The sequence below is a fragment of the Corythoichthys intestinalis genome, chromosome 3 (assembly GCF_030265065.1).
Source record: "Corythoichthys intestinalis isolate RoL2023-P3 chromosome 3, ASM3026506v1, whole genome shotgun sequence".
NCBI classification, from domain to species: domain Eukaryota; kingdom Metazoa; phylum Chordata; class Actinopteri; order Syngnathiformes; family Syngnathidae; genus Corythoichthys; species Corythoichthys intestinalis.
In genome coordinates this window covers 56,630,249-56,643,125 of record NC_080397.1, presented here as the reverse complement: position 1 = coordinate 56,643,125, position 12,877 = coordinate 56,630,249, and the positions used below count along the sequence as shown (strand labels likewise).

At 39.4% G+C, this 12,877-nt stretch overlaps 1 protein-coding gene across 1 annotated transcript in view; it reads left to right on the top strand.

The window, feature by feature from the left end:
* Positions 1-4,565, top strand: part of LOC130913831 (pescadillo homolog) — a 29,724-nt gene extending 25,159 nt beyond the window's left edge. Inside the window, exons 13-15 of the mRNA XM_057832718.1 lie at positions 3,715-3,836; positions 3,912-4,070; positions 4,295-4,565. Of these exons, the coding sequence (XP_057688701.1) occupies positions 3,715-3,836; positions 3,912-4,070; positions 4,295-4,369 (356 nt within the window). The 3' untranslated portion in view covers positions 4,370-4,565. The remainder of the gene's footprint in view (positions 1-3,714; positions 3,837-3,911; positions 4,071-4,294) is intronic.
* Positions 4,566-12,877: the final 8,312 nt, after the last annotated feature.

Below are 12,877 nucleotides of genomic sequence, written 5' to 3'. Positions count from 1 at the left end.
ATTATATTTATTATTCAAAATGTCTGTCGTTTTTAGCTTAAAATCATTCATTGATGTCTCATATTTCGTTTAAAAAAAAAAAAAAAAAAAGACTTTAAAAAATTATTCACTCACATATTTTAAACTTTTAAACAAATTATGTCACAATGAAAAAAATGGCGTCTGTAAAAAAGTCACGGATATCTACCTCATAACTATGGCTTAATTGTATTTTTTTGCTACTGTCGCATTTTCTCCAATATGTTAGATGATAAATGATCCCAAAAAAAAAAAAGTTGAAAAAAAAAAAGTTTAAAAGGGTAAATATATGAAAAAGAAAATCTCGACCACTCCTTGATGTCTGCGATTTCTGCATCGTGACCCTTGTTATATTACCATGTTTCACCCATAAAATCCCCCAAAAATCCAGCTGTGACCATTCACAGCTGTCTTGACACTTAGTGATACATGCTACATGGAGTTTTTGGATCGAAACAAAGTAGGTACGCGATAATATCTCTTTAAAGTCATGGCGTCTGTAATTCTGTTCTCACGTGCTCTCACCTCCAGATAGGGTTTTGCTGTTTAAAAAATATATTTAAAAAAAAAAAAAATGTCCTCCTGCTCAAAATTTCTCTTCCCCCAGAAATTTGAGATTTTAAGCTTTCCAATGATGCATATCGGACAATTTTGAAAGTTGGCTAAATTGGGGGTCCCAGAGCGGAACTTCAAGTCACCTGAGTGTTTTCTGCCATACATATATATATATATATATATATATATATATACAGTATTGGCCAAAAGTTTGGAGACACCTCAAAGGTGGATACTTTGAAGAATGTAGAATACTAAACCTGTTTTCAGTTTTCACTTTTTTTGCCATTCCACATATTTGTTCATAGTTATGTCTTCAGTGAGAATTTACAATAGTAGTGAAAATATATAAAACGCAAACATTATGACTTGTGTCGAAACTTTTGACTTTTGTTTCAGTCTTCAACATGCTTCTCTACCCAGTCCCACAAATGTAAAACTCCGCCTATGATTACAAACTCTAACTATAAAATGTACATAATTACATATAATATAAAGGCTGGTTACAAACTGGAGAAGTGCTGGCTGTCTCGTAACCTGTCGGCTTTGTTTCTAGTTTTTTTTCGCGACGCATTGTGCTGTAATTCCAAGTACTTCCTTGTTGAATTGGATATTGAGTATATAGCGGTCGACAGTCTTTCTGAGCCAGCGCATAGTTTGCAACGCACGGAGATATTTTTATCATCTTTACTGGATGGATATGTGAAGTAATAGCTGTATCTCCAGTGAGCAAATTCAGCCGTTTGTTGTATCTCTCCGGCTCCTTTACTGTTAGCATCCAGGCTATGTGGCAGACTGCGCCCACACAGCATGGTAATACACGTGACCCGTTTTTTTCCCGATGAGAAAACGTGAGATATGATGTCACTCCCAAACTCAAGAGAAGTATTTTCTATTCAAATGTTCTTCGTACATGACTACAGTATTCTTCATTCTACATACAGTATGAAGCAACAACAAAATAGTAACTAGAGCTGTCCCGACTAGTCGACATAATCGATGACGTAAATCCGTCGACGAGCACAACATCCCGTCGACGGTTAATTTAGGGTTAAAAAAATATATGCTTGGAAAGTTCAGAATGTCGGACGCTTGGTATGCAAAGCGGCACAAAGCCAAAAAAGCACACCAGAAAGTCCAAAACATTGACTTATTTTTAAAGAAACAAAGGAGGGTACACTGTTTTGTTCGGTCTCTTCAATGCCAAGCTTGGCTGCACGTCGGCCGTGAATGATAACGACAGGAGATTGTAAGTCCATTTAACTAACTAATGACATGTTTTATTAAAGTTGCTAAGCCTGTCGCGATATGCAATGAGTCCATTTATCGCATGGTAAATGAAAATGAGGGCAGTCATTTTCACGGCTTTGTTTTATCGCTGCGAGCGCGTGCGTTCATTTGTACGTGCGTCCTGATGGCATATGAGACTCAAGTTCTTTTCGCTCATCAACACGCTGTTGAATTAAAGTTCAGACATACAAAATAAGAAAACACATCTATATTAAACACTATTTACATTAGCATTGCTACATTGAGGTGAATGGGGAAAAAAGACGACCTACTTTAGGCGGCTATAAAACAGGCAGCCTTCTCCAAAACTTGCAGTTAAAAGGTGACACTTCAAACATGAAAAATCGCTGGTTAACAGCATTTGCAAAAGGAAAAAAATCTATTACTGACACCACATGCAATCACTAAAAGTGCTTTTCTGCAGAGTGTAAAGCTTAAATTAGCGGTTTAGCGAATGTACTTCTGGTGAACATTTCAAAATAAAAGCACGTCATGTTCGTCATATAAATAACGATTTCTGGAGTTAATCCCACATACTTCAGATTCTACACTAAGTACCTTTAAAATGACACCCTTTATGAAAAGTCTGATTGGCAATGAATAATTATTATAATACTATTATATATAGTATTACAGTACATTTATAATGCTAGGTATTTTTTTAAGAATTGTTTTGAATCATGTTAGAAAGGTGAAGTCAGTGTTCTGAATCTGTTTACATTCCATTCTTTAGCACAAGTTAATTCTATCAGCATTTGAAGTCATTGTTTATTTGTGATTTATTTTTGTTATTTATCTGTTTATTTGTACTTCAATAAAGAATTTAAGTGTTCCAAAATGTTTTTGTGAATTGATGAGCGGCAACAAAAATTTAATTGCTAAATTAGTAAAAACAACCCCAAAAAAAAAATTTTTTTTTTTTTTAAATTATAAGATTAGTCGACTAATCGTAAAAATAGTTGGCTGACTAATTGGGAGAAAATTAGTCGTTTGGGACAGCCCTAATAGTAACGCACAGGCACTGAGGAAACTAATCAGATGACTGGCTTGGAAAAATGAACGCGATAGATTGCTCGTTATTGAAAGAAAGTAATCAGATTACAGTTACTGACAGCACTGATTATGACATGGCACTATCATGGGCATTACTGAATTCTTGACAGAAGTCATTCAGTTTCATACGGCAAATCATGTCACTACCTCCATTTATGTCCAGCTCGACTCTTTCATATCCATTCAAAAGTGAGATAATTTGCCAGATAAACACTAAATGACATTTGTTATCAGCATTCATTTAATGCTCATGGCGGTTTCATGTCATAATTATGATGGTCTTATCACAGTCTTATGGTGTCGACGTCAAATAAAGTGTTACCAAAGACCATAACTAGCAATTAATGATACAACTGAAACAATAACTGAAGAAATAGTTTGCACAGAACATGAATTTTGATTATTTACATCTGTAGCGCTGCAATGCATGCTAAGAGGCATGTTGGACAACAACAGTATTGACAGTAGGTGGCAGCAGAGGTTGACTGCCTCCCCCAAGGGAGCAGTGATGACAAATGAAGCTTCTGGAAACATTGAAGCTTTGCAGCCAATTGGTGGTTCATTTAGTCCTATAACAGTCGTATGATACCGCTGTCAAATACAGTGTTACCAATGAATATCTTTTGTTTTAAATATCTCATAATACAGTGAGGAAAGGTGTGGCTTATCTTTGAACAAATGTCGTTTTCCTGTCAAATTTGGTGGGTGCGGCTTAGGTGCGCCTTGTAGTGTGAAAATTATGGTAATTACGATTAGTAGTACTTGTGCCTCAATATTTTTTTTTTTCTCCTCCAATAGCCCAACAGAATGAGGAAGAGGAGAGTGAAGAAGACGAGGATGAAGAAGAGGAAGCTGAGGAGGAAGACAAGGTAGAAGAAAATAAACTGAAGAAGATGGAGCAGCAAAGATCCCATCCCAAGGTTTGTGACATCTGTTAAAATCGCCTCTCACCTGCCGTTTAAGAAGTAATTAAAGATCAAATTCACATTAAAAAGGTCAAAGTGACCCCTGGAAAGTTGAAAGTGGAAGATCCAGTTCAGCGAGAGCAACAGCAGAAAGCAGAGGAGAAGCGACTGGCCATCATGATGATGAAGAAGAAAGACAAGTATCTCTACGACAAGATCATGTTCGGAAAGAAGAGAAAAGTCCGAGAGGTTCGTTCCATTTCGATTCGGTTTAGATTTCTGTCACGCTACGTCTGTTTGCTCTGATAAGTCTCACATTTCTAACATACAATGCATTATTTACAGTGCCAGCCCTCTTATCATTATCGTGCGGGAATGTTAAACACTTTAAGTGCAGGTCTTTCTTAAAGAATGTTAAGGCCATGCGACCTCTGAGTCTTTGTGCTCATTGGGCATTTTTGTCCTTTTTACAGGCTAACAAGCTGGCTGCCAAGAGGAAAGCTCACGATGACATTGAAAAGGCAAAGAAGAAAAAGCCCCGAAAATGAAATGTAATAATTCAAGATTTCAGGTGCCATGCACTGACATGCAATCGGTTCACTGTGAGCAAGTCACGTGACTGTGGATGTGTCAGTGTGATTATTGTACATGTGATTATTCAAATACTTTTACACTCAACACTGAACAATGCAAAATCGTTGTAATTACCAGGCAAGATCTAATTCAATAAAATTTAGTATTCGAGGTGCTTCTATTTGTTTCTTCACACAAAACTTTAGTACGACATTAGGGGTGTGCAGTCTTATGCACCCCACGATTCGATTCGATTGATTTAGGGTGCTACGATTCGATTTTTGAACGATTTTGGTATTGACGATGATCACGGTTATCGCAATTATCGATGCATCGTACATTACTGATTAATAAAGTAGCAAAACATTTATGTCCATTATTTATTTAAAATATCCTAATGATTCAACAGGAACGATGGAAACATGCCCATACAACAAAAGCTGCCCTTAAGCTGTTTTTTAATTTATTTTTTACAAGAAAGTGCAAAAGCATTAACCATTTTAACTAGAGATGTCCCGATCCGATATTTGGATCGGATCGGACGCCGATATGGGCAAAAAAATGCGTATCGGAACACAGGAAAAATTCCGATCCAGACCTCCGATCCAGTTTATTTTTTTTTTTCAGTCCGGTCCTGGTTTTCCAGCGCCCCAATTTACATAATCCATTCCAGTTTTTGCTTCGGTTTCCCTAAAATCTGGTCCGCATTTTATGGCACACCTTCAACACACTACATTTACATTACCGTCTCCCAATTTACCGAGAGACTTTATCGGTAAAAATGTCTGCTGTGTGGGATCATTTCACCTTAAAGGACGACAAAGACGAAGAGGCAGAGAGCAACATATGCCACAATAAAGTCAAGCGTAGTGTAGTAAGTAGTAAGCTGTAAGAAGTTTTAATACAACCAACCTAATCAAGCATTTAGCGAAATACCACCACAAACAATATGAGGAGTATGTTAGGAAAACCGAAGACAAAAACAAAAGGTCCTACGCAACTAACACTGGCAGAAACTTGCTATGCGTGACCAACTGGCGCTCGACAGTCCCAAAGCCCAGGGAATAACAAGAGTCATTGCCGAAGAATTCATTCTGGATGACGAGCCATTATCTCTCAGGAGTAAAGACGCACCTTCCAACACTTTTGCTGCATTCCAGAGAAGTGGGAAGTCTGATTTATCCCACTCGGATGGTACCAGTTCCGACCTCAAAGCGTTCCAAGCAAATGTAAACAACAAAGATGGCTGATCGCGACGAGGTTTTTTTTATTTTGGCCATCCAAAGACATTTTGACCTCCAGCGAACTTGCCTTCCTATAAGCGATCAAATAGTAGAGGAAAAACCACGGCTGCGTTATAGCCCACACTGTAAACTGCCTTTTTTTAGTTACATCCTTTGCTGATCGTCAATATCAAAACATAGCACAAGAAAGATAACTCACTGTATGAGAAAAAAATACATGGCGTCTCAAATAAACTTGATTTACTTCATTATTGTGTTATCATTCCATACGTTTTCTTGAGCGCCATTTTGTCCAGTGACGTCAGATTGAAACAACTTGGAAGTCAGGGTAGTTATTTTTTCTCCGGCTTCGCGACTTGGACCTCCCAGTTCGAGTGGCGTTCCAATGATATTTTCCGAGTCGGAGGTCGGAAAAGTTCGACATCCCACTTTTCTGGAACGCAGCATTAGAACCACGGTACAACATGCCCAGACGTCGTCATATCCTTGAGCGATTCGGCCGTGGACGATTCGAGAACGATTCACAAACATCCAAATTCCAACGTTAGCAACACATGCATTGAAAACGAGGTGCGTTAGTAAACAGCCGCCATCTTAAAGCAGGAGACTTCCCTTGTAACCTGTTGTGGTGAACCTTCCAAGCGAACCTAATTAACTTTTTATCTAAAATACTCCTAAATCGGCAAAATCTTGACTTGAATGTATCTTCAAAACAGTTTTAAAACTTTCACATGTCAAAAGTAGACAGAAGGGAAATTATGGAATAACGGGAGCAATTTTAACAACTTTAACAGTTGATTTGCAAAATTAAATTAATAGAATGTAGTTTAAAGCTGCTGATACAGAATGGGGACTTGAGTATTTTATTTACTGTTTTAAAATGTTAATTTGATACTGAAACAGTCGATTACTTAGACCTGAGAGGCTTTTTATACAATTTTTGTAACTAATGCACGAAACATTAAAAGCATCTAATAGCTTGGGGGTGTGTGGGATTTTCCACTGACAGTTTACAATATTATTTGCACGTTTTACTGACTGACTATGCCATTTCTGTTTGTTATTTAGAATGTTTTGTGTTTGTCACTGAATACACAGGTCAGTTTCTTGTTACCAACCATTGTGTGTTATTCAAACTCACCTAATTCAGCTGGCTGGTTGTTATCAAGAGTACTAAAACCCTTTTCAACATGAGTCTGACAACTAAGAACTAAGTAAGGAGGCTAAATAACTTTAAACTTGAACACATGCTCAGATAGGCCGGTATCGGTATCGGATCGGAAGTGCAAAACAATATCGGTATCGGATCGGAAGTGCAAAAACCTGGATCGGGACATCCCTAATTACTATCAAAGCATTTGTAATTGCAATCATTTTCCGGGAGAAATTGAGCATTATCTGACAGAATTGCAGGGGTGCCAATACTTTTGGCCAGCACTGTATATCAAGCAGTGCTTTGTTGTGTATGTCCAAGGAAATGCGTGCTGTCTGACCCAATCATTGTGTGTAAACATTCTGTCCCGAATTGTGTGAAGACGCACTACTGGCGCTACACTACTTCTTTTGTTGAGAACCCAACGTGCTCCTTCAGGCACCCATAGTGCCAGGCTGAGACCCGAACTGGGTGGGCATGGGTGGAATGCAGATCAGGGTCAAGGGGATGCACTTGCAACTGAATGAGGATATTGATGGCACAGGGTGGGATGAGCCCACCAGGACCGTGACAGAAGAATCTCAAGAAGAGGGAAGTGCGCCTTACAGCACCTTCGCAAATGTAAACCGCACCATTGAAACATTGGTTTTGTGTTCTGCTGCACTCTAATCCTCTTTTAGACTGTCATATAGAGAAGTTCCAAAAAATCTATTTCTACATGCAATTCGGCACGTGACGATTTGATTACGATTCATAAAGGTTCAAAAACCATTATTTTCCCTCATAACTTTTTGACAGCCGCTAGTAGCGGAACGAAATTCAAGACACGTCTGCCTGCTATATGTTCTCTGCGTTGGGTACACTACAGGGTGTTCAGAAAAAGATCAACTCTTGTCATTCTTCCCCACATCGCTTCCCACAATATTTATACTCTCTGTGGGAGAGATGACAAAGCTTTTGCCAATTGAAAGCACGGCCCCAATGAATGCTTGTATCGACTTGACTCTGCCTCCTATCTCTGTATATAAGTAAAACGGCGCCATTGTAGGCTGTTTGCGGCGATGCGTAAATGAGTCGTACAAAGTCGTAAAAAATTAATTACCGCCCGTTAACGCGATAAATTTGACAGCCCTACATTTAACAAAAAAAAAAAAAAACATGTATTCATTTGGGATGAAATGCATAACTGATGCTACAACTATCTAACGTTAACCTGGCAAGTGGGGTGGCCAACCAATTTATAGGGGTGGCCGTGGCCACCCCCTGGCTGCGCCACTGGAAGGACACCAGAGACAAAATTGTAGACCTGCACTAGGCTGGGAAGACTGGAGAGGTTGCTGATGACATAATGATTCGATTCAGGTGTGTTAGGGGAGAGAGACGTGGAAAACACGAAAAGTTGCTCCGAGGTCCGGATTTAGTGAACCCTGAACTAGTACAAGCACATGTAAGTATCATTGCCCTTTTTTTTTTTTCCTGTTTGTCTGCCTCTCACCGCGGATTTCCCTCAGTTTTGTTGTTTTTTAAAAAATAATTGATCCCGACCTACTGTCACGGACCTTTTTTCTCTCAGTTTTCGCGATCGCGTGTTTTTTGTGTTTTCAACAAACCCTTATACGCCATTCCTGTTATTTTTGTCGGCTTGGTGTCTGAAGTAAGCTGCGTTTTTTAATTCCGTGGTCAAGCCAGCCGCACTTTTCAGTTGCTTTTCCCTTTCAGATTTTGTTGGATTCTACCGTATTTTTCGGACTATAAGTCTGTTTTTTTCCATCGTTTGGCTGGGGGTGCGACGTACACTCTGGAGCGACTTACAGTGGGGCAAATAAGTATTTAGTCAACCACCAACTGTGCAAGTTCTACTTGAAAAGATTAGAAGGGCCTGTAATTGTCAACATGGGTAAACCTCAACCATGAGAGAATGTGGGAAAAAAACAAAACACATTGTTTGATTTTTGAAGAATTTATTTCCAAATTAGTGGAAAATAAGTATTTGGTCACCTACAAACAAGCAAGATTTCTGGCTTTCAAAGAGGTCTAGCTTCTAACGAGGCTCCACTCGTTACCTGTATTAATGGCACCGGTTTTAACTCATCGGTATAAAAGACACCTGTCCACAACTTCAGTCAGTCACACTCCAAACTCTACTATGGCCAAGACCAAAGAGCTGTCGGAGGACACCCACCAGAGACAAAATTGTAGACCTGCACCAGGCTGGGAAGACTGAATCTGCAATAGGTAAAACGCATGGTGTAAAGAAATCAACTGTGGGATCAATTATTAGAATATGGAAGACACACAAGACCACTGATAATCTCCCTCGATCTGGGGCTCCATGCAAGATATCACCCCGTGGCGTAAAATGATTACAAGAACGGTGAGCAAAAATCCCAGAACCACACGGGGGGACCAAGTGAATGACCTACAGAGAGCTGGGACCACAGAGGCTACTATCAGTAACACAATGCGCCGCCAGGGACTCAAATCCTGCACTGCCAGACGTGTCCCCCTGCTGAAGCCAGTACACGTCCAGGTCCGTCTGCGGTTCGCTAGAGAGCATTTGGATGATCCAGAAGAGGACTGGGAGAATGTGTTATGGTCAGATTAAACCAAAATAGAACTTTGTAGAAACACAGGTTCTCTTGTTTGGAGGAAAAAGAATACTGAATTGCACTATACCCCCTGTGAAGCATGGGGGTGGAAACATCATGCTTTGGGGTTGTTTTTCTGCAAAGGGACCAGTACGACTGATCCATGTAAAGGAAAGAATGAATGGGGCCATGTATCGAGAGATTTTGAGTGAAAAGAGCCTTCCATCACCAAGGGCATTGAAGATGAGACTTGGCTGGGTCTTTCACCATGACAATGATCCCAAACACACAGCCAGGGCAACAAAGGAGTGGCTTCGTAAGAAGCATTTCAAGGTCCTGGAGTGGCCTAGCCAGTCTCCAGATCTCAACCCCATGGATAATCTGTGGAGGGAGTTGAAAGTCCATGTTGCCCAACGACAGCCCCAAAACATCACTGCTCTAGAGGAGATCTGCATGGAGGAATGGGCCAAAATACCAGCAACAGTGTGTGAAAAGTTAGTGAAGAGTTACAGAAAATGTTATGCCAACAAAGTATTCAGATGAACTTTTGGTATTGACCCAAATACTTATTTTCCACCATGATTTGCAAATAAATTCTTTAAAAATCAAACAATGTGATTTTCTGTTTTTTTTCCCCCACATTGTCTCTCATGGTTGAGGTTTACCCATGTTGACAATTACAGGCCTCTCTAATATTTTGAAGTGGGAGAACTTGCACAATTAGTACTTGACTAAATACTTATTTGCCCCACTGTATGTGTGTATTCCGGAGTCCTTTTCATTCACACCTCGTGTTCCGACAGCTTTACATAAGGGTATTAACTTTTCTTTATTCTTGTTTTTTTATATATGGCGGAAAACACTCAGGTGACTCGAAGTTCCGCTCCTAGACCCCCAATTTAGCCAACGTTCAAAATTGTCCGATATGCATGTGTGATATGTTATTGGAAAGCTTAAAATCTCAATTTTCCGGGGGAATAAAAATTTTGAACAGGAGGGCATTTTAGGAAAAAAAAAGTTTTTTAAACAGCAAAACCCCATCTGGCGGCGAGAGCACGCGAAAGCAGAATTACAGACGCCATGACTTTAACGAGATATTATCGAGTGCTTACCTTGTTTTGATCCAAAAACTCCCAAGTATCACTGAGTGTCAAGACACAGCTGTGAATGGCCACAGCTGGATTTTTGGGGGATTTTTTGGGTGAAACATGGTAATTTAACAGGGGTCGCGATGCAGAAATCGCAGACATCAAGGAGTGGTCGAGAGTTTCTTTGTCATATATTTACCCTTTAAAACTTTTTTTCAATTTTTTCTTGTTTAGGTTGATTATCATCTAAAATATTGGAGAAAATGCGACAGTAGCAAAAATAATACAATTAAGCGACAGTTATGAGGTAGATATCCGTGACTTTTTTACAGACGCCATTTTTTTTCATTGTGACAATTTGTTTAAAAGTTAGAAATATGCGAGTGAAAAATTTTTTAAAGTCGTTTTTTTGTTTTTTAAACGAAATATGAGATCAATTATTGATTATAAGCTAAAAACGACAGACATTTTGAATAATAAATATCATTAATTACCTTTGTGTTACGGCTGGGTTGAAACAAAAGCGGTTGCGCGACGTCTGTAAACGGGTTTTCAGGGTAAAACGGACAAATTAAAAATAGTTCGCAGGCTTCATGCGCCATGAATCTGCTATGGCAGCATATAGACATGTTGTTCTATCAGACACAACGGTTGTTTTGGCTTCAAATGCAGCAGTTTCTTTTAGAGAGGAGTGCAAGAGCAGAAACTGCTTTTTCAGTCTTGTCAGTGTTTTCCTCCATATATATCTGTTATGCACAACTCAGATTGTATGTTTAATGTGCAATAATCTAACCGTAACATGTATTTGTTACACGTTTTAAGGCATTTTTTATGCACTAAAAGATTTATGCCTGAATTTTGAGGGGCTTGGAACAGATTAGGGCATTTACATGGAATATGGGTCTCTACTTACAGAATTTCAAGTTAAGAAACTACTTCTAGAACCAATTAATTTTGTAAATAAGAGGTACCACTGTATAATTGAACAAATTTGACCACCCCACCTGCATTGAAAAATCCATGTTAGATTCTAAGAAGTCTGTGCACGTGATAAGGGAATACAAAGTGCATTTAGGGTGTGTCGTTTCAATTGCCCTGCCGTAAGCAGTGTCTTTGTGTGTGTGATTGAAGAATAGCACAGATAAGTGCTCAGCAAACTTTCTACGCCTTGTACCATCTGGAAAAAAAGAATGACCATTTTGATGACCGTTAAATGTACTTGCGTAATCTGATTTGAAATACGGCAGAATTGAAAGTAGTGCCTGTCTTTTGAGCTACTCTATTAATCGCCAGGACTGCAAGAAATTTGGTTGCTTTACTCACAGGTGCTAAAATGTATTTTCAGTAATGACATTGAAGTTCTGTAGTAAAAGACAACCTTTAACTGGATAATTTCCTTGTGTATTCCAATTAGTTCCCAAAATTTAAAGGGATCCCCAGACTTGAAGACTTGTAGGCTCTAATAAGCCACAGTTGTTCTTTTACGAAAATTAGAAGCACATATACTAGTATTATTGCCATTGATTTAAAAATCTATAATATTCAGTACATGTTTTGAGCTACGGAGAGCGCAATGTTTTACGCGAGAGATGCACGCTGGGGTAATGATGCGGTTGGCCTGGACTGGGAGAATAGCTGTGCTAGCTAGCAAGCGGAGCTAGTATGACGACTGGCATGATTTTGTTACATTCTGCTGCTGGTCAGATTGTTTTGTTAAAGAGATGTGGGATGCAGAGGTTGCACTAGACTTTTTCGTTGTCTGTCATTTTTACTGACAGGGTCATAAAAATCCGGTCATAATCTATTTTTACCCGTCACTTAAATTTTTAAAATGATGGTAATGACATTATGGTGACCCTTTGTTTGGCATAATTCACCTTCCGTACTTGTGTGTCCATTTGGCCGAGCGCGTTACTGGCTACGACATAGTCACGTGACAGAGACACTTAAGAGCCGCACACGTTCCGGCTTGAATAGAGAGTTCACAGAGAGCAGCAGAGCTACAGCGACTGGACACAGCAATTCGAGCTAACAAGACCGTTAACAATGCATACCACTTCAACATATTCAATAGTATTTCGTTTTCATTCATTTTAAATTAATATTCTGTCCGAACAAGCTTAACAGAGAATCCACACCGTGCCATCACACATCAAGCAGATGAATATGTAACTTTTTCTCCGCAGTGACAAAAACAGCTGACTGTGGCCGCAGTAGGTACTAGGCTACATATGGAACAATGAAATTAACAGTTCACCTGCTGTGGCCTGAACGGAGTCTTACACCTTCCTCCTGGTGCGCATGGACTTGAATTGCGTGCCCGCTTGTGCAGTCCCTGTTTTTTCACCTCTTTTATCAACACCATCGTCGTTTTGGGGCTTTTTGAAGAACCTTCGGACACTCAGTTGCC